The sequence below is a fragment of the Lacerta agilis genome, chromosome 1 (assembly GCF_009819535.1).
Source record: "Lacerta agilis isolate rLacAgi1 chromosome 1, rLacAgi1.pri, whole genome shotgun sequence".
In the NCBI taxonomy this organism is placed as follows: domain Eukaryota; kingdom Metazoa; phylum Chordata; class Lepidosauria; order Squamata; family Lacertidae; genus Lacerta; species Lacerta agilis.
In genome coordinates, this window is record NC_046312.1 from 115,168,399 (window position 1) to 115,194,809 (window position 26,411).

The window sequence follows — 26,411 nt, forward strand, 5'->3', positions numbered from 1 at the left end:
ATTATGTGTCCATGTTAAAAATTATCTGTTGGTCAGACCACAAGACCTCTTGTTGAGGTTTACTTAGCAGAAATCTGAGAGTCATTCTAGAAATTGAGAATCTTCATTAACCATGCATTTTCTGGAATATTATCACAAGCCTTCTGATTTAATTGGTTGTTTTTAACAGAAATAATTTATTTTGTTAACATACAGTATTATTGAACTTGACCAAGGAGTAGTGTTTTGGATGCACAACTTAAACACAGTTTCCCTTGCTGGTTTAAATGACAAAATGAATTTAGCTGTATATGCATTTTCATAAAAAATTTCGTCTCAAAATAGTGGATATAAAGATAGAATTTCTTTTCAGGTAGTAGTCCTACTAATGTATAATTTTTCTACTTGAGTAATAGCATCTTTGAGTGTCACATCTTTTGCTGAGATATGGCTTGGCAGCTGATTCCCCCTATATTGAATTTCAGTTATGCTTCATTTTGAGAGCAGCAGTAGCATATTTTGAGCAACAATATAGTTGGATTATAGGTTTGTATTTTTACTTTATATAAACTTTTTATTCCATGCTAGAAGGGTTTATAATCAAACCATCCCTTTAAATTACAATCTTAGGAGCAACAAATCCCTTGTGGTGTAGCTCTAGTCATTAAAGGTCTTGTATAAGAACTATATCAAGCAATAAATTTATAATGGTAATTTATTCCTTTATAATTTTTGATTCCATTCAAACGAATGACATAATAGACTCTATTATATTTATATATATTTAAATTGAAAAAAATGAATACAATTTGGAAAAATCAAACCAGAGGCTCTAGGGGGATCTACAGCTGTCAACTGCAAGACCAGTTTTGTTTCTGCTGAAACATCTCTAACATCTGTACTGTTTGGAGAAATTGTAATCGTCACACAATAGTGGCTATCATTCATGTTTGTTTATGTTCATTTTACATGTGGTCTTAAACTGTTGACTCATAAATCACTTTTCCATTGCTTTAGTGCAGCGGTTGCCAAACTTGACCTTCCAGCCGTTTTTGGACTGCAACTCCCATCATCCCTAGCTAACAGGACCAGTAGTCAGGGATGATGGGAATTGTAGTCCCAAAACAGCAGGAGGGCCAAGTTCAGGTGATCTTGTTTGTTACTCATATGCTTTGGGACCTTCTCCATTGTTTTGGTTGCTTTTGGAGAATAACTTCTTAAAATAAGCCAATTATTAGTGTAGCAGTGCCAGACCTGTCTTTTTTATATTATTTACCCAGGGAAAACATCATAGAGGTAAATGTTGAAATGTTCACCCATCTACCACTTTTCTCCCTGCAACTCTTTCTCAAGTTCTGCTCACTTCCATTAGTAGCAGGTGGGGATTGTGAAGCGGGGATGGAACGGTGCTCACTTCCTGCTTTTTTAATGAAAGTTTTTTGGGGGGACCTAGTTTAATGGCAAGTTCAGTCTTGTGCACAATACACAGATCTGCTGTCAAATAGGTAGCGTCTTCTCCCCATGTCTTTCTAGATTCATAGTGTATTTGTAGCAGAAAATCCACAAAACAATTGAGGGACCCAAAACAAATCTTTTCCCTATACTTTCCAGTTTAAGATGCTAAGGAAATGGAAGATTGTTTAAACAAGTGATTACAGTGGATGCTCGGGTTGCGAACACGATCCATGCGGGAGGCGCGTTCGCAACCTGCAGCGTTTGCAACCTGTGCTGCTGCGTCTGTGCACGCGTGTGACACAATTTGGTGCTTCTGTGCATGCGCAAAGCGTGATTTATTGTTTCTGCGCATGCGCAAGAGCCGAAACCCGGAACTGACCCGTTCCATTACTTCCGGGTTTGGCGCGGTGCGCAACTCGAAATCGCGCAACCTGAAGCAGCTGTAACCTGAGGTATGACTGTATTGAATTATTCCTTTTGTGCTCTGTCCGTGGTCCTATTTCAATGTGAGACAAAATAGCACTCCTATCCCTTGCACGTGTAAAGTGGGATCTAGCTTTAAAATGCTGGTTAGGAACAAACTTTGTGTAGCCTTAAGTGTACCCAACTGTGTCAACATGTGCTAAACACCCTTGCTCCCCAGATAGCAAGGGGGGGGGAACTCCTAATAAAACTTCCACAACTCTTGTTCCAGGTAATCCTCAACCTTGATGAGGTGTGAATTGCTATGACTGTTTCAGGGCCCCTCTGCTTAACTTACTGAAAAATAGATGTTTTTGGAGTCAAATCTACCACAATTGGAATGACTGAGAAAAAAAAAAACATGCATATAAAGGGCCTTTGTATTGTTTGCCCTGCATAATGCAGTTTAAACCTCTTAGTGACATGCCATCTCTACAGATGCTTTACCCTGAGCCCGTTCTGTTTATTTCATGGAGGAGAAGAGCATGACCAGTAAGACATCCCTCCTCCTCAATATTTAGCCTATTTTCATAATAGACTGATCACTCACTCCTTTAGGATTATGTGCATGAGCAAAGACACTGGGTGGGGGAAGCCTGGAGTCAGTACTGAAATGACATTAAGCATAACTTGAAATCTTGTCCATAAGGAGGAACAATTGTCATATTTTATTTAATTATTTGACCTGAATGAAGTATAAGGATGCTTTGTCTGTTTGGGCAGCTAGATCAGAATACAGACCAAGACAACAAAGAAGAAATTTAGAAATGGTGGCATCTCCAGATTATGTTCCATGGAAATATTTGGTTTGGAGGATCACTCTACAATTTTTACTTAATTCCAAAGTTTTTACTGAAATGTCTTAAGTTAGATTTTTAAAACTGATAGGAAAATGCTATGTGTTAATCTTGCTGTAAATAGTGCATGCTATATTCAGACTTGATCTTGTATACCTTGGATTTTGAGAGCCATTTTTCAGATTTTGGCAGACTGAGTTTATTTTCTTGCGGTAAATATTAACTGTTGCTAAAAAACACTACCTCAGAAATGCCTTTTGGCCATTCTTGCATTGTACTGTTAACCAGCTGTATCCCTTTCAGCTACCTTTAGCACAACATCTTAATAGTATTGGTATCTTACAACATGGTTGAGAAAATCAAAGTGTTCATAATGTGCAGAGTAATTCAAGTTTTTCTGTTTTTTACACAAATGTTTGCAGTGCCACAAAAGGAAATGCAGGTAGTCTGTAAATCTTCAGCAAGCTCTTTAAGATGTTAGAGTAAAACTTATGAAGGAAAGTCTAAGTAAGAACTTCAGAAGCTGCAGCTAGTAAATTTTTGGGCGCTAGAAGATGCTGCTTCTACAGACCAAATATGGTCTTGTAATACATGGGAACTTATGTTTACAGGAAGAGATTGTCCTGCATTTTTGGCAAGGACCACTGATAAAATTGAATAATCTATTCTAATAGCCATGCGACTTAGAGGAATTTTTTTGGGGGCCCAGTAGAATGTCCTTTCAAAGATTGCAATTTCAAAGTATTGCTTGTCAGATGGTATAAATTAACTGAGCCTTCTGTCTGTGCTTTGCTTTGAATTCCAAAGAGATACACTTTGATGTTTATAGGGCATCACACCTTGCTCTCTGACTTGTGGCAAGGAAATATAAATAAAGACAGAGCACAGATAATCTCTGACTTGAGTTCTTGCATGTGCTAATATTTCTAGAAAAATATTTTTAGGAACTAGTGTGTCCAATCAGCTTCATACAGGGTCGTATACCACTTGCACACCAACCTGTTTAGGGAATCCTCAGGGCTCTGTAGTGTCAGAGAGGGCACTCAGGAGCAGTTATGTCAATGTGCCTGGCTGTCATTCCATACCAAACCAAGACCTTGACAGTATTGCTGGTTCTGGATTTTTGAAAATCCCCAAAGCATTCAGTAATGCCTTTGATTTCCTAAGTCTTCATGGGTGGACCACCCTAAAGGGTACCCTACACTTGCAGGGGGTGGGTGAGTTTGTAATACCCAGCTTCAACAGATAATAATCTGACAAGGACAACAGGGTTAATTCACCCCCTCCCAATATCCAGATGCCCTCCTTCACAAGGTGGCGAGGTTTCCTGGTGAGCAAAATGGAAATATTACAGACCACAGCCACTTCTCCCTCTCTGATCCTTCAATCAAGGTTGATGCCTTCTGGGCAAAGCTGAGTCAAATCTACTCTGTCCAACACTCTCAGGTCTCAGTAATACAAGCCAGATCATAGAATCATAGAATTGTAGAATTGGAAGAGACTGCAAGTGTTATCTAATCCAACCCCTTGCTATGCAGAACTCATAGCTCCCTCATCCACAATCAACTCATGGATGAACATGGTTTTATTAATCCCCTGGCAATAATGGATTAGCCAGTTGTGTTTGACTTGAGATGCTTTAATGACATTTACTAATGGTTTACCAGTGTATTTCCAATATAACAGTTTATTGAGATTTCATAGGAACGTGATTGAGCCAATCTTTTATTTATTATTTTTAGTTACACCTTGCCTTTCAAATACATAATCAGGATTACTTTCAGTAAACTATTAAACACAACTGAAGCCTTAATGTGTGAAATAATGTGTTGACCAAACCTGTCCTTCATCTTTGGTTGGTATGTGAAGCACTAAACTTTGCTTCGGGAAGGAAGTTAGGTATTCCAAGAGGATGAAGTAACATATTTGCCCCTTAAATAAGTGACTGCAGTAGTAATGTCCCATTGCTGTTGCACTTTCGTAATGCTTATCATCTCTAGCTGTGAGGACCAAGATGCGGGATGAACCCCAGTCTTGAACTTTGTGGGAAGCAATTGCAAGGCTCATGAACTGAACTTCTGTCAATGTTTGTTTGGCCTTTTGTAAGGCTGTGGGAGACTGGTTTTCATTTCAGTAGTCAAAATGTCAGCAGTTTAATAATGAAAGGTGTCTTAGGAGCTGGTTGGTTCAGGGATATTCTGAAGCAGAATGACTTGGAGTTTATACTAGTGCTCGTTCTTACAGGAAAATGATTTTTATGAGCAATGATTTTTAAGTATTTCAGTCAACATGAAAACAAAAGCTGCTTTGTATTGAAGCGATTCCTGGAGCAATAGTGGAAAAGCACTCATTACTGTACTATATAGGACACGGACACACCACAAAAACACACACTTGGAGCTGTTCCCAAGCAGTTCATTGAATTTCCAGATACCATTTGTGTCAACATTCCATAGCCATCTACATCAAAAGTTGCAGAAAACTCTAATATATGTATATGTCAATACTTGATGTGCATTTCAGAAGATGATGCAATGCAAAATATGTTGTAGTTTGTGCATGTTTAAACCTGCCATTACCACTTTGGCTGTTCCATTAGTTGGCTTTTGTGAGAATGGTTTTATACTTAACTGGTATATGTAGCAACCAAGCTTTGCAAATATTTTCTGAGTTCTGAAAAGACATTAATAGTAGCATAACCCACCTTTGCAAAAAAAATTGAGAAAATTGCAGTAATGATCTTCAATTATTTTAGAGAACAAGGCTTTAAGACCTTTCTTAACTGCTCTAGATAACCTGCCATTTGCTTATTTGCTCTCTAGAAAAAAACAAAGCCATAGAATTTTAGAGCCTTTGTAGCTCTGTGTGTGAAAGTGGGAGAATGAAACAACTGGATATGTTTTTGCCTGCCTCTGAATTCTAAGGGAGGTCAAATAACTTACTGATATTTATTATTGATTTTTTTTAAAAAAGTCTCTTCAGTGTGGGAATGCAGTAAGAGTTGCATAAGAGAAAAATATAGGCCCCCTACCTCGAAGAGTTTAAGGTTCTAAATTAGAGTCACCATGAAAGTTCAAGGGAGAAATTTTAACTGTGTGCCAGATCTCTTGCATGAAGATTGCTCTTACGGATTGCTCTTGAAGCTAATATCACAGTCCTGTATAAAATATGCATTTCAGTGTGAAGGAGAGTAAAATACTTTCATTATAAAAACTTGGAATAGGTTTTTTCATTGTTTGGAGCTGTGTTAGAGTAAATGCTGCAGTACTTTATTTTTTTTTAACTGTTGGAACTTGGTCACCAGCAAGTTGTCTTTTATTTGTTCTATTTTATTTATGTTAATGCCCCATGTGGCTTTGACAAAGTACAAAGTGGCAAGTATAACATCTTTGCTAAAACTTTCATGCCCAGTAATGTACTCAGTAAAGTTATTGTTCTGTAAGTATGATAAATAAAATTTGCACCATATTTTGAAAGTTGTGCATGATTTTTTTTTTAAAAAGTTTAGATATGGCTTCATTGTAGTTCTTCTGAAGTTTTAGTAAGTCTAATGGAGGCTGTTATGTCTTCTGTGTTAACTTGTAAAGGGGTCAACAACTCTGACCACTCCGCTGGAAAATCTTGATTAAATTGAATGAATGTATATTGAAACAAGTCAAATTCTTCCCAACCCAGTCTCACGGGTTTTGGTGCCATTTTAGGCTATTGAGAGTTGGAGAAGATTGAGCTGAATTTCTTTTTTTTTTTTTTTTGCAAGTAACGAACCTGGGTTAGGGTGGGAGCAGAGAACTAGCACGCCATATTTCTTGGTGATATCATCTCCCCCCCATGTGTTGCTTGATACACACACACACACACATATTGGTAGGTGTTACCCAGGGGTCAGCAAACTTCTTCAGCAGGGGGCCTGTCCACTGTCCCTCAAACCTTGTGGGGGGCTGGGCTATATTTTGAAAAAAAAATATGAACAAATTCCTATGCCCCACAAATAACCAAGAGATGCATTTTAAATAAAAGCACACATTCTACTCATTTAAAAACCACTAGACAGGCCCCACAAATAATCCAGAGATGCATTTTAAATAAAAGGACACATTCTACTCATGTAAAAGCACTCTGATTCCCGGACTGTCCGTGGGCCAGATTTAGAAGGTGATTGGGCTGCATCCGGCCCCCGGGCCTTAGTTTGGGGACCCCTGGTGTTACCTGTGTCAGAAAACAATAATAACAGAAAATAACATTGATACAGAAAACATGCTGCTTCTGATTTTTATTGCTGTTTCTAAATTATAAATCAATGTAACATTTAAATCCGTATCATTTTTAAAAATATGAGCAGTTCTGTCTGATTGATAGTCTTCAGTGCCTCGGTTTACGAACTTAATCTGTTCCAGAAGTCTGTTCTTAAACTGAAACTGTTTTTAAACATAGGCACACTTTCCCTAATGAGGCCTTCCACCGCTGGTGCCTTTCCACCATTCGGATTCCATTCTTAGACCGAGGTAAAGTTCGCAAAAAGGGACACTACTTCCGGTTTTGCGGAGTTTGTAAACCGAATCGTTCGTAAACAGGACTGTTCTTAAACTGAGGTACCACTGCAAAAAAGGTAAAGGTAAAGGACCCCTGACAGTTAAGTCCAGTTGCAGACAACTCTGGGGTTGCGGCACTCATCTCGCTTTACATGCCGAGGGAGCTGGCATTTGTCTGCGGACAGTTTTCTGGGTCATGTGGCCAGCATGACTAAGCCACTTCTGGCGAAACCAGAGAAGCACATAGAAACACTGTTTACCTTCCTGCCGGAGGGGTACCTGTTTATGTACTTGCACTTTTTGGCGTGCTTTCGAACTGCTAGGTGGGCAGGAGCTGGGGCCGAGCAATGAGAGCTCACACCGTTGCAGGGATTCGAACCGCCGACCTTCCGATCGGCAAGCCCAAGACGCTCAGTGGTTTAGACCACAGTGCCACCCACATCCTGAGGTACCACTGTAGTTGCCAGTATATATCCCTTACTAGTTTTTCTTGCATAGAATTCAAATTCTGATGACATTGAACATTGAAAAATTCATTGAGTTAATAAAAATCTAGGTACAGTAATCTGGTCATATCAGGTTTGAGAACCTTGAGTTTTTCTCTCTCTGTGGTGCATCACTTATATCAGGTCTGCAGAAATATGGTAGCCAATTTCTGGTATCCAACTGTAGCCAATCTTTCGCTGCCAGTAGCTCTATTTTTAGTACCCAACTCACTGTGGTTTCCCCTCTGTACTATTAATTATTATTACCAGTATATTGTTCAAAGTCCAAGGTCTCAGATGTAGGTGATGAAATGCAGTGTCTTCTCTTGATTCAGGTGTAGCTGCTCCGATGGCATAGTTGATTTGTGTATTAGTGAATAGATAACGGAGGCTAGTCGAAGTGTCTTTACAAGCAAGTATAAATAAGCTGTTGTGGGTAAATGATTATGTATGAACAAACACCAGACTAATACTGCCTGCCTCATCAAAAAAGGCAATGTTTTCCTTGGAAGAAGTCATGTTTATTAATGTTATAAGATGTTATAAGAATCTTCATGGGATAGGAGTGAAGACTATTTGAAAGGTGCTTATTTGAGGCAAATGATGGAGTTAATCAGCCCAGCTGACTCTTATGTCAAGGATTGGGGAGATCATTGTGCATTGGAGCATGGTACGAGTTGTTTTCCTTAATGATTTACTCCTGTTGACTTGAGAAGGTTTCTCTTAAAAATGGAAGGAGGGGAGCTTTTTATCTGGATACAGTAAGGTATTTAAAAACAGTTGAGACTATTGATCTTTTTATTGGTGCCTTGTGTTTCCATTGGCAGTGGGGATAATATACCAATGAAACGATATCCTGCTGACACCTTTATGAGCCAGTTTTGCTAATTCTTCTGATCTCCTTTCCCCCTTTAACTTGCTATTGTTAAACAGATTGAGGGAAATACTTTTTTATGATCCTTTGATTCCTGAGATGCTGCTGCTTGTATCTAGTATTAATGCAAGGTATTTTGAAGTTTGGTAATTCAGCAGATGTCAAGGGCACCAACTAAAGACACTTTGCTAATGAAACAGTCACCTGGGGGCAACTAGACATGTTGGTGGCATTCTTATGTGTTAGATTCAGAATTCCAATCCCTGGAGAATTCTTTTAAAGTGGAGGGAAGAGAAAGCAGTATTTGAAGCACAGAAAGGGTAGGGAGATTTTATGTGTACTGAACCCTCAGGCTTCCTGAGCGCTTCTTCCTGACATTTCCTTCTATTTTCTACCTACCTACCTAGCCCAGGTGACCCAGTGGGCTTCATGGTGAAGTGGTGATTTGAACCCACGTCTCCCACGTCCTAGTCCAGCACTCTAACCACTATACCACACTGGATCCCTTGTTGGGGATCCGAGATAGAAAGTACCGGTAATTCTATGGATAGGAAAACACTGTAGCTCACACCTGGAAATAATTTATCCAAAGGTAATGCCACATATTTCCGTTCTGGGTAGAAATTGAGAAAATGGTTCATTATGACGGTGCAGATCTCCATATTCACTCACTGATTTTAAAGAGAGGAGAAATTTGCATGTCTTTTGGCACAGAAGCATGCAGAATGGAGAATTAATGCTGTAAACAAGAAGATTAGCTTGCTCTCTGGGTGTGTACATGCAGAGAAATGAAAAGAGCTAGCAAGGAAAGATACTACAACCTTGATTTTTATCAAGACAAAATTAGAACCAAATATTGATCATTTCAATGCAAGCTTCTACAGTCTTATTGATAGTGGGTAGTGATTAACTGTTGGTGTGTTTGAAACATCTGCCGTTGCATTATATGAAACTAGTTTTTTATATTATACGACTCCTGATATTGTACAACAGTGAAGACACGTATAAGAGGATGAATGCGTGATATTTATAAAATTAAGCAGCTTGCTTGCCCAAAGTTGAAGTGCAATAAAATACATCTGGTTGTTTTTGAACATGTTCCCTGAGTGCTGCAAATTCAGTGGAAGGGTGGGCTATAAATACTCTTAGTAGATAAATATCTCCCCCCCCCTTGTACTCATTTGGATAAAATTAAAATTAAAATTTAATATATTTTTTAGAAAGCAAAGATAAAATTTGGGCTTATTTCGTACGATTTTTCATCGCACAATCTTAGCACTGTTAGATGATATGGAAGCACAAGTCCATCCATTGGAAGAACATATATACTGTACTTTCCTGCTCTACATACCTGAGGCAATAAGACCTATCCCAGTACTTATTATTCATGCTTTTCCTGAAACACTAAATGGCCCCCTTGGCCAATGGCAGCACAACAATATCCAGCTATGCTTGTACTGTATTCTTAACAAAGTTTACGGCAGTTCTGAGTTTATGTAACCAGATGTATTCATTACTACAGGAACTTGGTTATACTATTCAGGCTTTTTGAGAATACTTTAGAGTAGTCCAAGTTTGGTCATGAATCAAACTGAGGAGCTGTTTGATATTATTTGTCAGTTGTATAGTTCCACAGTAGATAATAGTTCCCGTTATTCTTTTGTTCTGCATTACTTTGGGCAGGCAACTGATACATCTTTAAACAAACAAAGCCTCTTGTAGCGTTTTAGTTAGATTCCTGAGCAACAGCACAAAGATTGGCTTGCAGATTTTATATAAACATAGCTTGCATTTACAAACTACTTCTGATGACAATGTAGCACTAAATCTAAACTCCAAACATTTTGCTTTAAATAGGTTGTTGTGGAGTGAGCCACCTTGAGCTCAGATTCTAACAGCTCAGCTTAACTGGGTTGTTCTGTTGTTTTAATCTGCTTGTCTGGATTTCAGATACAGTCATACCTTGGATCCCGAATGCCTTGCGAGTCTAAAGTTTTGGCTCCTGAATGCTGCAAACCAGTGAGAGTTGCAGTGAGTGTTGCAGTTTGCAAACATTCTTTGGAACCCGAATGTCTGACACAGCTTCCGATTGGCTGCAGGAGCTTCCTGCAGCCAATCAGAAGCCGCACTTTGGTTTCGGAACATTTTGGAAGTTGAATGGACTTCCGGAACGGATTCCGTTCAACTTCCAAGGTACCACTGTACTTCAAGTTCTAAAGACCTTGTGTAGAATTGGCTGGCTCTTCAGATGCTCATTTCTGGGCAAAAATTCATGGTTGGGCAGTGCCTTTTATTTGTACCAACCAAAACGTAGATTAGGCTCTACTTGGTGCTATACAGATTTTTCAGCGAGAGCAGTGGTATGTTCCTCCCATTTTTCTAAATATAAAATGCAGCTGGACCGCCAAAAGATACAGGAGTTTGGGTAGGCGGAAAACAAAAAAAGAATTGGCTAGTTTTAAAATTTAACAAAATTGCAGATTACCGTATTTTTTGGTCCATAAGACGCACTGGACCATAAGACACACCTATTTTTTAAAGGGGGAAAACAAGAAAAAAATATTCTGCCTCAAACCTAGTGGCAGCGGCTGCGGAGGAGGAGAAAGCAGCTTTTGGGCTGCACGTTTCTTCTACACCGCCGCCAGCAGCGGCAAAGGGGCGGGGGGAACATTCCTCCTTCCTCCCCTGCCCCTTTGCCGCTGGCTTTAAAGCCTGCTGGGGAGAAGGGGAGCATGCTATGGTCCGTCCCTTCTCCCCAGCTGGCTTTAAAGCAAACGCGGGGGGGGACGGACGACCACTAGTGACACTAGGTCCCGCCCCCCCCGCCTCTTGCCACGTTCAGTGAGAGGCGGGGGGCAGCAGCGGAGATGCTGCTGGTTCGTCCCCGATACCTCCGTTCGCAAAAACAGGCTGCCTGTCAAGCAAGCAGTGGAGGCGGGGGGTGGCAGCAGGCAGTGGAGGAGATGCTGCTGCTTCCTCCCCGCAGCCTCTGTTCGCAAAAAAGCTTGTTTTTGCGAACGGAGGTATCGGGGACGAACCAGCAGCATCTCCGCTGCCGCCCCCCGCCGCTTGCTTGACAGGGAGCCTTAGCTCCATAAGACGCACCAACATTCCTCCTTTTTAGGAGGGAAAAATTGCGTCTTGTGGAGGGAAAAATGCGGTACTTTTTAAAGATGTGTCAGGTAAAAAAAGTAAACATATTACGATTATTCACTAGTTGAAGAGAGAAGGTAAGAATTAGAGTCTTGTCTTCAGCAAAGTTCAGTATTCTCCAAGACACAGACTACGCAAAGAAAGTCAGGGTATTTGTAAAAAAATCTGGGTAATGACTGGATTCTACATTTTAAAAAACGGATCAGCTATTTTTTGTATGCCCTAGCAGCCTTTTGTGCACATTGTAACCCGTGTAGTACCTAATAGAGCCTAAACTAATTAAGTCTGCTATCTTTTCCTGTACTCCATCTTTAGACTGTGACTAATGCAGACACCATGGCTTCATTATCACAGCAGCTTTTTCACTATTTAACATCCAGCTTAATGAAGAGCACTGGAGAACTTGAAAGATATCTCACTATGCTGTGACATTTTTCTTGGTTCAAATGAAGGTATTGCCTGATAGATGATTTTAGATTATTTTCTCATGGAACAAAATGGCCTTTCTTCCTTTTTCCCTTTTCCCTTTTTGAATAGTATGTGTTAATATTCTACAAACGGTCTATGCTAGTATTGCAACTAGTAGAGAGCTGGTTCTAACTGGTCACTTTTCATGCATCTGCCCTTTACTATTTTTTTTCTTTTTGTTGCATGTGTTGAAGTAGAACAAAAGGTTGTGCTGTTTTACTGTTTGGTGCTACAACTTGAAGGATGCGTAATGGGTCATTAGATTTTCAGTGTGTGTTAAGCATCTAAACTTAACATGCTTTGACTTAGCATGCTTTGAAAAGTGATTACAGGACTGAAATGCTTCTCTTCCACACTGGAATGGACTAATAGGCAGTCTTTTGGATGGCAGTAAAAAGGAAAAGCAGGCAATTTTGGTTTAGGAGGGTGATATCCAGTGTTGACAGTGCAGTAGAAGAAAGCACTGGTAGGGCACCCAGTTTTCACCAGCTTACCCTAGCTACTGTTGAATTTTGCACTGCATCCCATAAAACAGTTGCCAAATACATTAAATCCAGAGAAGAATCTAAATTAATCGGTAAAAGCAAACACTTTCCTGATAAATAAAAGCTGTCCTGTTTTTAAGGGACAGTTAATTGTAATAATTTATCTAACGCTACCAATATGACTGTGCCATTATAGAAATCTTGAAATATGAGTTTCTAGTAAATGTATGAATCTGATGAAGTAGGCTGTTGACTACCAAAGCTTTTGTAACAGTTGGATATGCTACTTAAGACAGACTTAAAAATAAATTCATATAACCTGCTTGTTTTCTTAACTAAACTTTACTGCTTTAATCATGTAAAATGAAACATTTATAACCATGGAGTATAAAATTGTTCTGTTTGATGTATTTAAGAATTTTAAATCCATAAATGCCTTAGTTTAATACAAGCAAACTTTCAAATATAATTCCTTCTGTGAGTCTCGGTTTGTTGAAATTTAGTTGTCACCCAAACTTTCAGATTTTTCATCTGAGGCTTGGGCATCCACAGCAGGTATTTTGCTCTTTCTGCTGCACCTACTTCAATCTTTTTATTCTCTCAGCAAGGCAATAAGCTGCTTTTCCCCTAGTCAGTAACAGTGATTTGTGGGGAGAGGTGGAAAGGTAGACTGAGGGAGGGGTCAGGCCAAAAAGACAGAAGAAGCAGAATGTTCTCTTCCAGCATCTCCAAGCAAGAGCAAAGGTTACCAAAAGAAGGCAAGCAGCAATTCACAAACAATGAAAGCCCTGTACAGCATGTGTCTTATGAAGATGTCTATGATTGATGTATATGTCAGAAAAGTAATTCTCTAATTACAGTACTTATTCTTGCCTAAAGTTCATGGTTAGCTAGGAGAGAGCTTAACCATAAGTTCAGATGGCACACTGGGTTCAGATGGCATGCTAAGACAACCCTCCCCTCAGCACAGGGTTGAAGAAAGCAGCTGGAAGCTCCACTCTTGCCCACCCTCACATTCATGTGGTCTGGCTTACAATGTTGTGTGAACAAGTTCAGTGGCTACTAGTCAGGATAGCTGTTGCTATGACTTAGTAATAATTTTTTACATTCATTTCAAGGCAATTTGCAAACATACCATGAAACAGCTAAAATGTTATTTTAAAAATAGAAAAAAACAGTAACTAGAGAGAGGTTTAAAAACAATAAAAAAATGCTTAAGGCAGGTTTTCATCCAGCTGTAAAAACAAAAATGTCTTCAGTTATAGAATCTTGGAAATGCAGAGTTGGAAGAGACCCCAAGGATCATGTAGTCCAACACCCTGCAAGGCAGGAATCCTGGGTGGGCTCGAACCACCAACCTTATGGTTAAAAGCCAGACCCATTGTGCCACTGGGTGCTCCAAATTGTTTCCGGAAAGTACTGATATTGGTCACCTCTCATATCACAACAGGGATGCTTTCCCACCAAATGGGCAGTGCATCTCATAGACTATGGAGTGGGCCTCTTCTTGAGACGTTAGGGGGAAATTCCTTCAGAATGCAATAACCTACTGGGAATATAAGGGATAAGAGGTTTTCTCAAGTAACCTGCTCCTGAGCTATATAGAGCCTTTTAAGTTACTACCAAAACATTGACTTTGATGCAGTAGCTCATTGGGAGCCAGTGCAAATCTCACAAGGCAGCCCTATTTAGGGAAGTTTTTAATATTTGATGTTTTATTCTGTTTTTAATCTGTTGGGAGCTGCCCAGAGTGGCTGGGGAAACCCAGTCGGATGGGTGGGGTATAAATAAATTATTATTATTATTATTATTATTATTATTATTATTATTATTATTATTTGTGTGCAGGTGGTAGTTTGCCCCTACAAGTAATACAGAATGCATAACATAAGCTTTGCAGCATTTTTAGGCCTAGTGGCTTTGCTTATCTTCTGAAAAACATTGCTATTGAGCATAGATATGCAGTTCTGTGTAATTTCTTTCCCATTTTAGGATAGCATATATGGCAGGTATATCTTGGATTGTGCTCAAGATGGGCATCTATGCAGATGAGCACCAGTGACTTTATTTGGAAGAAATATACCCTATTCTGAAGGAAGACTGTGTAGTGTAGTACATACAGGTTGCTCTATCAGCCCGCTCAGTCTGCAGAAATTCACTTATCTGAATGCAAAGAATTGGGCCTAGACCTTGCTATACAGCCCACTGGAAGTTGTCCAGTTCCTTACTTCCTAGCTTGTTTGTGCTTTGCTGGACAGTGACAGCCATTTTCGGGCAGAAAATATGCAGGGAGGGAGCGAGATTGGGCAAAATAGAAAGCAGGAGAGATCAGACAAATCAGTTTTCCCTTTGTCTCTCTTTTGCTGGTTGGCTGCAGCCATTTTAGGAAGAAACCATGGTGGGATTGGGGACAGACATTGAGCAAATCCTGGATTAGATATACTCTCATAAGACTCAGTGGAAATCATGGACTCGTTATGCGAACTTTCACCTAACAAACGATTTCCAGGGAGCACATTGTGTTCCGTAAGCGGGAACTGCATGTACTGATTTAAAATGTAGGAATTCTAAGATTGCACTTGGTTGCAGTTACACATTCTATAACAAATGAAATGTTTTCTTCTAGGTGCAATGGATGAGCTTCATAGCCTGGATCCAAGAAGGCAGGAATTGTTAGAGGCTCGATTCACAGGAGTAGTGAGTGGAAGCACTGGGAGTACAGGAAGCTGTAGTGTTGGAGCAAAGGTAAGTAGTAATATTAGCTGTACAACATAAAGTGCTCTTTTACAACAGAGTGATGATGATCTACCTCAGCAAGTGTATTAAGCTAAATGTCACAATGAGGTACAAGAGAAAATGCTGAAGTTCATTCAATACTTGGAGTTCCTTTTAGCAGCATCTTCTGGAAGTAGTTGCACAAGCTGTTGGCTGTGCCAGAACTTCTAATTATGTTCACATGGTGACCAGAATATGCATGTAGGTGGTAGTTTCTGGAAACATAGACTTTGATACTATCTTAATATTATATAATTTCTAACTAGCTGTTTGAAACATACTATGCCAAATAGTGTCTCTGTTTCTCAACAGGCCTCAACAAATAATGAAAGTTCTAATCACAGTTTTGGAAGCTTGGGATCTCTAAGTGACAAAGAATCAGAGGTATGAAGTAGTTAAACAACTAAACTGACACTTCTAATGTAAGATTGTTATAATTCTTTTTCATACTTGTGTACAATAGGCATCATTCTTGAAATGTACATGCCCATGAGATTTTCCTGAATGGTTCTACATTGAAGATTTGGAAAGAACCAATATTTTAGTGTTTGTGCAGGAAGATTATAAATGATATGCTGGTCATGTACAAGTAGATTTGGTTCTATGCAAATGGAAGGTTTGCTAACCACTTTTAGTTTTCTGTTGGATAACGCTATCTGAAATATTGGGATATTGCCAATTTTTTAGTTAATGCGGATCAATTATTCATCTTTAAATTATTTCAGGGCATAGTGGCTTCCAGAGTTACAGCTGCACTATTATGTGTGCAATTTTTGGTGATGGCTTCATTTCAAAGACTAATCAAATATGTCTATTTTATTATGAGATTGGAGTTGATTGGTAATACCTTTTATTCTTAAGCTATGACCCTTAAATAGGACTATATACTATTTAGCAGCTGTACTGCTAAATTCCTTTCAGTTCTTGGAATAGCCAATTCTGTACACCTCAGAATTTCTCCAGCTTGCTAACTTTTCTATAAATCTCCGTGGAAATGACGTGTAAAACTTCTGTTGGTGAAATTCAGCTGTACGTATGTAGACTCCTGCCAGTGTAACAGGATTTAACTGTCTTCTCCAACTCCCCCCAGCCTCCCAGGGTGCCTCCAAAGTCCACTCTTATGGGACCCCAAACCCTTTAGAGCAGACGTTGAGGGCCCATGGAAGACTGCAAGGAGGAGGACAGGAAGGTGAAGTCCCTGTTGTGTGAGCAGATATCTGTTCTGCTAATGCACAGACAACATTGGTGCGATCAGCAAGTAACAGCATGGCTTTTTTCAGTCATACAAATACATGTTTCCTTCTTCCTATACCTACCCAGAGAGTCTCTTCCTTGAAGGCCCTGATCGCTATGCAATCTCAAGTGAAGTGTAGCAGTGGCTACAAAAGGCAGGGCCTTGTCAGTGCTGGCACCCTGATTATAGAATAACCTCTGCAGAAAGATAATTGCCTGGCACCTTGTTTATGATCTTTGTGGCAACAGGTGAAGAACTTTTTATTCACCCAGGCCTGGTAAACTTTTCTTTTCAAAACAAACCGTAAGGGCTGTATCCAGTGTTGCAGCTCCACTGGCACAAGGGCTTGAGTGTGCATAATGGAACTTCCTGTTCCTCTCTTGTCCCCTCCAACTTCACCCCCCCCCAGCATTGTCAAAATCAGCTCCAGATGATTGACAGACCCTCCAAAGCAGATTCGGGGCACAAAGGGGAGAGAGAAAATGGAAATCCCATTGCTCCTGCAGAACCCCTGCTGGTGCAGCATTAAATACAACCCAACCCTAGGTGTTTCAGTACATCTATATATATATAAATGTTCCCATTGCGTGCGCGTCCGGCCCCACCTTGCTCCGTAACCACTGGACCAAATCACATCAAATTTAGGACAAAGCGTAACATGACCATGGGGGAAGGATCTAGCATAATAAAAATTCAAAAAACATAAACACCTATCATGCCTAAAATATGGAATAAAGCCAAAAAAGTGGCGCACACATTACGTGTCACCAGCAACAGAACTGAAGACTTTGAACAACAACCAATAGAAAGGCTCATCGCAGGGCAGCGTCACAGACTGTGCGCTGACCAAAAAACCTCCTTCACCTCAGTCAGCCATTTTCCTGTTTGCAACCACCGGAGGAACCGACAGCAGGGACAGCCCCCATTAAGCTCCCTAGCCCCAGCCTCTGCACTCTTACCGCACTCAGAAAAGATTGTCAAAAAAAACAGTTAAGAGGAAGGCCTAAACTCTTCTTAGTAGTTTCAGCTCCAGGCAGGAAAAGGTTTTTAGGTCCAGGACATACCATTCCTTATGGCGGGGGGGGGGGGATGTAGGATGAGAAAGCTCAGCAACTATGCTTTGCTCCCTATCCTGTCTCCACACACAATCCTTTCTGCACTGCTGTATCGCTTTACAAACGAAACTCCAGTTATCAGAAGAGGAAGAAGCGCCGCACACAAATGTATAAGGACCCTACCAGTTCCCCATCACCCCTCCTTGCATCGTTATGGTCCCTTCGGACCCCAGGCTCAATGCCAGAGCGGACTGTACCATGTATCAGGTTTCTGGAGGGGGGGATGTTAAATATACGGCAAGGGTTTAATTCTATTAAAGGGGCAGGCACGCATTTAAGAGAGAGACCAGAGTTCGAATTTGTGAATAGGGTGGGGGAGAATTCTACCCAGTGCCCTCACTTAAAATGGCCGCTGTGCTGTTTTTACATGAGTAGAATGTGTTCTTTTATGAAATGGGAATCGGTGTGTTTTTACATGAGTAGAATGTGTCCTTTTATTTAAAATGCATCTCTTGGTCATTTGTGGGGCTTGCCTGGTGTTTTTACATGAGAAGAATGTGTTTTTTTTATGTAAAATGCATCTCTGGGTTATTTGTGGGGCATAGGAATTATTTCATTCCCCCCCCCAAAAAAAAACATATAGTCCGGCCCACCACATGGTCTAAGGGACAGTGGACCGGCCCACGGCTGAAAAAGGTTGCTAACCCCTGCTCTAAAGGGACAGGGAAGAATGAAAACAGGTGCTTCCAGAACACTCAGGGTCAGGAGAATTTTTAAAAGAAAAAAAGAAAAAAAGAAAAACAACCCACAGCAACGCGTGGCTGGGCCAGCTAGTTTTCAGATAAACCTTTTGCCCCCTGCTCTGTAAATTGTTTTGTTCTGCTAAGAATTTTTTTGTTTTGTTTAATTGATCTTGGTTGGTTTTAATAACTCTTATTTTTAATTTTTAAATGTTGTGTGCCTCAATTTCGTAAGCTGCCTAGATACATTCGCTGTTATATGTGAGCCCTAAAACTTTGAATGTGTGTGCATTCTCTTTTTCTCAAGATTGTAAAATATTATTTGACAATAGAGCTCCTGTTAGGATGTGATTGTAGGGTTGTAATTTGTGATTACTTGTGATTTCTCCAAAGTACTTGACTGTAAAATGTAGGTTATGCCTGGGATTCAAAGAATGGTGCAGCTAGTTTCATGTGGGGTGGGGAGTGTGCTTTTTCAAGCAGCAGCCTTCTACGTTACATGGCAACTACGTCTGAAAAAAGGGGTTTCTAAAAAGTCGAGGACCCATCACATTTTATCAGCATAAGAATTCCCACTTGACACCTATAATCCCTTGTGCATGCCTAAAAGTAGATCTTTGCATCAAATTCTTCGCATGAATGTAAAACACATTTAGAACGATAAGGTTTGTTTGTATTTTTTTAAAAAAAGCTTAACTCAGAAACAGGACAGACTTCATTTCTCCTTCTCTTTGTCACTGTAGTTGTCAGTGCACCTAGCAATTCATCCAGTACATACATTAGATTTGGCACAACAACTTCTAGCTTGAAATGGGCTTACTTGTATTCAGGAGCATTCAAAACGATCGAAGGGTCATCTGTTTTCGATCACATTGTTGGATTGTGGTTGAAATGTGAAGAATTTAGAAAATGCTGTTTTGACTCAGAATTACTTGGTAGTACATCACCCCCCCCCAAAGCTATACTTGGATTTCAGCTGTATATGGGAAATAGTAACGATTTCTGCCTACTGTTTTATGAGCAAATTGATTCCAGTGCCTTTTGGCTTCTAACTTTTCTTTGTTAAACTGTGATTAAAATTTGCTGACTCTTTATATTACACCATGGTTTGTTTGATTGTGCTAACCCTATCCAGCAGCTTAACTTGGGTTACAGGCAACAAGCCACAATCTGAAGCCATGGTTTGTTGGCTCACAAACTTGCTTTGTTTTTAACTATGGTTTGGCATTGTTTGCAAACTGAGTATCCTTTCTTAACAATCATTTTTTTGGCCTCTTCACCCCAGATGCTTGTTAAGCTATAAAGACATGTAGAATAATTCATTGTTAACTCATGATTTGTTGAACGATGGCTTAGCATTATGTGTAAACCTGGCCAATAAGGAAAATAATATTAATGTGTAATTGGGAAATTGCAGTTTTGCTTTCTTTTGAAACTTGGTGGTGGTGGTTTGGAGCTTGTGTCCTAGGAAAACATGTGTTTACTGTAGCTTTGATCCAGAGTTATCCCATCTGTGAATGGAAATGTTCATTCTGTTCACAAAAGGGTTTGAGATCCTTTGAAAGGCACAGGTAGGAGGAAGGCAGGGAGACTATTTTTTGCCAATTCCCCCTTGCCACCATGAACACTGCTCACACAATCTTCTGTAACAGCTCTTGGGTGCTGCTGCTGCTTAAAGAAGGAATACTTTTGCAAGAAACACCTCTCCCCGCCCCAATTCCCTTATTCCACCTGGAGCATCTCATGAGCGGAGCTTTTTGTGTGGGAATTCTCAATCCAACTCTGTGCTCTTGTTTACATTTTTAAGAATACTTTTTAACACTACCTTGAATGTCAAATGAGAGTGTACAGAATTAATGGCTTGGATCAATTCCCACGCCCAACATATATATATAAGCACAAGGCATTTCACATCTTCACAGGGGTTGGTGATGATTCCCCCTCCCATTCCATTCTGAGGGTCTCCTGTTTTTTGGGGGCGGTGCGGTTATGGCAGGTGTAGGGGTTGCCTCAGAAAGGGAGTGTGTGCAGTAGGAAGGTCGTGTGACAATTCTTTAGATCTGAGCCATTCTTTTCTTTAGCTCATAGTTGTTACAATCAGCTTGTAGAGATGTTTTCAATATTCATATGCAAGAAAATTAAAGAATAAAATAATATAAAAACAACCTGGTTTACTTGGGGTGATAGAATGAAGTAGCTGCAGTAACTTGATGCGAGTAGGGATTTTGTACAATTCTTGAAAAACATTTTATGTGTCACCTTTGAGATAAGTGAAGCTGCCTATTGGTTGAGCATCTCCTTCTAATGCACATTTGTGCGTAGAACTGTTGCTGGCTCCTTTTCTATGCATTAAACAGCATGATTTTGTGTCTGGCAGACTCCCGAGAAAAAACAGTTGGAACCTTCTAGAGGAAGAAAAAGGAAAGCAGAAAACCAGAGTGAAAGTAGTCAAGGTATGATATATATCATGTACAGCTTTTTTTTTTTAATGAGTCATCTAGTAACATTTCAACTTCTTGGGGGAAAATTCCTCCCTTTTTGTGGGTTGTGTACAAGTCACACCGTTGCTTCGCATTGTCAGCTGGCATCTAGCTGCACCGAGTAAAAATTCCTCTAAAAGTTGAATTTGGCTTATGTGTAATTATGGTTTTCTGCTTGCCAAATTGTAGTCTCTAGCAGCACTTTACACAAATATGGCCCTAGGAGTTAGTTTCCTTCTTGAAAAGACAGGATGGAGTCAATTTTGTAGTTATGCTGTCTTCAGCTGAACAGCCATCCATTATGGTTGTTTTAAAAACCAGCATTCTTCCTTGTTGCTCTTTTCATTTCATATCATTTTCGGTCTGTATGTCACTTTTCCACATTACTTATCTCGAAGCAGCTTACAACCTGTTGAAATGACAAAATCTAGAACAAAAAACACTGTGCTGTTCTACACACATTCAGAAGATAATGAAAAATTGACAAAATTCAAGAATATTCAACAAAATATTAGCAAACAATAACAAACTCACCCTGTCAATTACAACAAATTAATAATTGCAAGTATTGTTAACAAAGCAAACAGCATTTTTTAAAAAAATAGTTTTATAAAAGTAACAAATTTCACTTGATTCTGTCTTAGAGCTTTTCCAACTCCTTCAAAGTAGTCTGGAAGGGACATGCTGCATGTTTTATTTTGTCTTCACAGACACTAGAAGGACCAACAATTCTCTATGGATGCCAATAAATATACTATCTCAGTTTTTTTATTTAGATGGCAAAAAACTATTGGAGATGTGTTCACTTGAGAGTAAATAGAGTGTAATAGAAAAATGTTTTAAAGTTGAGGTGGTCTATTAGAATTTTTAAAAAATAAATTACCATTGGAATCGATAAATAGCACTCTATGAAGATTTGGAACAAGAAATAATATCTGGTTGCTTCATTTGCTTATATTTGATTGAATTGCTGTCAGTAATTAGTTCTTGAACACCTGTCTCATCATTCTAAAAGACTCCCAGCCGTCCTTTGGAAGAGAGTGTGCTTGGTCCTGGAGAAAATGCTATTTTTAAATTACATTTTCTTATCTTTGTAGACTTTTGTCCAGAGTACAAAAGTCAATGTGCTCAATACACATTGATACATGCACATGCAGAGTAAACTTGGCTGCTTGTTTAACTTTGCAGTTTTGATGCTTTTAAATTAAATTTAAAAATATCAGAAGTTGATTTGCATTGTTTAACCATAGCACAAGCTTTGAAGTGTATTTGTGTGGGTGCTTCACAGAAATGCTGCTAAACAGAAATTGTATAATAAACTTGTATATGGCTTATCGTTCCTACTATCTGAAATAGAAGAGAAACGTATTTTAAGAGCAGTCCACAAATTGGTTTTAAGCGACTGTTTCGTTGGAGGACTTATTCTACTAGGTCTAGTGACTAATGTGTTACTTTATCAAACTTGTCTGAATGGGTTTTGCAGAGCCCTATTTTATTTTCGTTGGAAGAAATGGTTGCTGGTTAAATAAAAGAGTGAAGGACCATCTTGTTTTATTGTTTAGATAAATAGGCATTCCTTTCACAAACTCATTAGAGATGTGCTGTTGTACGACACACCTTAGAAGTGAGAATAGTTTGAGGGTTATAGTTGACACACAAACAGCCACACCTCCTAGTTCCTTCCTTCCTATACCTGTTTTGGACTGCTGCTGTTGTGTCTTAGATTGCTATCTTGTCCGTCTTCCCAAAAGATCTCAGGGTGACAGGCTCTGCTAGATGTTATTGGCATAATTTTGCACTTTAAGTGGCTTGCATCCAAGCGAAGCATTGGACCCAGACACAATTTGCTGCCATCTCATAGAGAACACTCTCCTGGAGTGTACCTGTATGATTGGTGGTGCTCCAGTGCTTATTTTGGTGTGCACACCACAATTGCTAATTCATGGTTCAAATAATAATAATAAAAATCCATAGAATGACTGGTAGACATTTTGGAAAATGCTTTCTGAAAACTTCATTCCAAGCTATGGCCAAGTGGAAATTGCCGTCAGTAATGAATTTTCTATGGAAACAGGCATGAGACTAGTGCTCTGGAACAGTCTCATATTATTCTTCATGTGATAACTTTAGACAAATTTATGGTTTTAAAGAATATTTTGGAGAGGAAAGAAAGCATTTCATGATAAAAGGAAGAAGCACTACTTTTTAAAGCAGAAGCCTGTGTGTGAGAGAGATTCTTGGTCCTTTTTTTCTGTACATGGGAGATGGTCGTAATGACTTTGAAAGCTGTCTCAAAATGCCTTGATAGGCCAGTATCAACAGCATCTTGCAAGTACAATTGATGATCCTATACTTGACATATAAAGCAGTAAAAACTAATGTAGGCTGTCCTCTGTGTGCATTGTTGCGAAGTGTAAGATGTTATCTATTTATATGTAGAGAGTGTTCAGAAAGTTGTCTGTCTTTTCCATTCCTTGGAGATGCATCAGAGTGTTTTGTGTGTGTTCAAAGAGCCATATGGCCACTTTGTATTTCAGTCGACTTTTGGTCAGTGTTGTTAAAGAACCAATGCATATGTTCTTAGCTTTAAACTTTTATCTTTCTGGAATTTGGGGTACCTTTATCTTCTAGATTTGTTTTCAAACTATGGTGATTGGTGTTTAAGGTCTTGCGCTGAGCCATCAAGATCAAGCAGCTCAGAACAGTAAATGGATATAAGTTGCTGTGTTTCCTTGTTACTACAATGGTCATACAACTGCTCAAATGTATTTTGCTGACTAAATCAGTCCTATTAATTATTCAGCCTGTGGAATTAGGATAAGAACACAGATAAGTAGGCTCTTACTTACAAATCCTCATGCTGCAATCAATCTGCAACCATAAGGTGTTTAAAAGGCCTTTTTTTACTGCAGTGTGATCTTGTACATGTCAGCTCAGAAGTAAGTTCTATTGAGTTCACTAGGTCTTGGTTGGAGTTACATAGCTATAGGATTGTGGTCCTGATTACCCAAGATTCAGCAAACATTAGTCATGAATAAGTCCGCTGAAAGCAATGGGACTTTTCAGTAGTAACTAAGTATAAATCTGGAGAAATAAGGTTGGTCCATATAGTCTTTGAAAAAGTGATTGTTCAGACATTCCTAAAAGATTAATGTAAGGAAACAAAGTACTTGCCAAACTAACAAGAATATGTGAGATGCTAAAATTAAACAATACCTTACAGCCTATATACTGCACAGCAGAAATTACGTTTTTTTGTCTCTCTAATCTTTTTGATCATGATTTTATTTTTTAGGGAAAAACATTGGTGCACGTGGGCACAAAATTAGTGACTATTTTGAAGTAAGTTTCACTATATTTCACTATATTCTAGTTAACGCTGTTTCTGTATCATACATCAAATGTAGCTTTTTCTGAGGGATATAAACTATTGAATTTGGTTGTTTGTTTTTTATTTTGTATATAAACATTTTTTCTTTTCTTCATCCCAAAGTGCATAAGGTAACAAACATTTATTTAATCCCTTTTTGAATGCTCTCTCAAACTGTGTTGATTTACCTTGATGGGGAGAAGATGGTTGTCACTAAACCTAGTGCAGGTCTTCTAAAACTGTGGTAAACTGAATAAAATGGGGTGCATTTTGCCTTTTTTTGTACTTAAACCATACAGTTCCAGCTAGAAGTTACAGATAGCGTTGCTGTCCTTTCACATCTGCCAATTGGAAATTTATACAGAGCTAAAAGAATATGGATTTTGTGACCCAGTCATGCTGTTGCTAGTTTTCTAACATCATTGCTTTTGTGAAAAAGCTTCAGACATACAGTCATAACAGGAGACTAATGGAACCTAGTAGGAGATGTGACTCTACTACAATGTGCTTTTTAGCACAAATGAGCAAAAGGTGTCATCAGTAGAAAAACGGGCTGCTGCTAATATCCTCAGTTTTAGTACCATGTGTATAAATTGTCAGCAGCTTCCTGAATTTACATATTTAGACTTGATGGCATTCTGCACTATTTAATAGATTTCTCAGTTATGGAAGAATTGCACAACCTTTCTACCGTTAAATTTTGCATGCCTTTCCTGTGAAATTTGACAATCCCTGGTTTCCTAACTGTAATACTGTATGCATCTTCAACAGTTTAGGGTTTTTTTTTTTTGCTTTGAACTTAATTTACTTAGAATTTTACAAAACATTGAATTAAGCAAGGTAGGAAGCAGAAGCATTACCAAAGACTTTCTCCCAATTTGTGCTTGTTGCTAAGCTGTGCTTGCTGGTCCCTTTCCAGGGTAGTATCCCTCAACAAGCTATTGAGTATGTATTCTATGTTAGCTGTTTCTAGAGGCCCTTGATATTTTAAAATGTTTTAAATATGCATTTATTTTATTTTAATAGTATTGTTCTATTACTTTATTTGCTGCCCCAGGCTTCTTTCAGGAGGATGGATGGGATACAAACATAATAATGTACAAGTTGGAGATTGCTTCTGCAAAAGTGAACACCTTTGCCTTAAATCTAAAGTTATAATGGCAGCAATACTAAGTTTTGCTCAAGCATCAGTTAATGGGCAATTAGTTTTTATACAGAAATAAAAATGAAGGATTGTTGAGTGTTGAATTGCTGTTGTGATAAACAGGTTTGTCTCAACACCCCCCATGCAAATCACTCTGAAGGGTATTGCATTTGATTACATAATCTGAATTTTGCCTAGTACATTTCTGTTAGAATATAATTGATTTGTTCGCTTTTTTCCAGTACCAAGGTGGAAATGGGTCTAGCCCAGTAAGAGGAATGCCTCCTGCGATTCGCTCTCCTCAAAATTCACATTCCGCCCCTTCTTCCGTAAGTTCACCCTGTATAATTATCAGCTCATGATTCAGAAATGTTCATGATAGTCAAAACTAATCTTATAGAGGCAGTGGCTTGATAGATTGTTCCCTTAAAACAGGGAATGTTTGACCCAGGACTGATGGAATTGGAAGTGCAACATGATCTGGAGAGTCACCGTTTCCCCAACCCTGCCTTAGAACACACGCAAAAAACACCAACAACTGCTTTTATTGTATTGTTACTTTTTGTTTTCCTCCCTATTGGTAGTATGCTTGCATAGAAACCGGTGGTTGAATCTTTCTGCCAGGCAGTATGATAGGAGTGTTCTGTTTATCCTTTGTGATTGTCCAGATGTTTTTTGGGGGGGCAGATAATAAACAACAGTGTAATGTTAGAAGTTATTAAATGGCCTTAATGGGGGATATCCAATGATGCTCATGTGATTGAGAAATGGATTTCTGTTTGCATGATGGGACTTATCCTCCCTGGAGCAGATTTTTGTGGAGTGCAGGAGGTGTAGGGTCTAGGAGAGGAAAAAGAAGTCCCATTGTGTGAGCAGACATACAGTGGTGCCCCGCTAGACGAATGCCTCGCTAGACGAAAAACTCG

General features: G+C 39.2%; 1 protein-coding gene across 3 annotated transcripts in view; it reads left to right on the forward strand.

The window, feature by feature from the left end:
- TLK1 (tousled like kinase 1) overlaps positions 1–26,411 on the forward strand; it is a 64,285-nt gene that overhangs the window by 14,922 nt on the left and 22,952 nt on the right. For all 3 annotated transcript variants that reach the window (XM_033168228.1, XM_033168236.1, XM_033168244.1), the window contains exons 2-6: positions 15,314–15,432; positions 15,775–15,846; positions 20,869–20,944; positions 24,267–24,313; positions 25,728–25,814. In XM_033168228.1, coding sequence (XP_033024119.1) covers positions 15,314–15,432; positions 15,775–15,846; positions 20,869–20,944; positions 24,267–24,313; positions 25,728–25,814 — 401 coding nt within the window. The remainder of the gene's footprint in view (positions 1–15,313; positions 15,433–15,774; positions 15,847–20,868; positions 20,945–24,266; positions 24,314–25,727; positions 25,815–26,411) is intronic.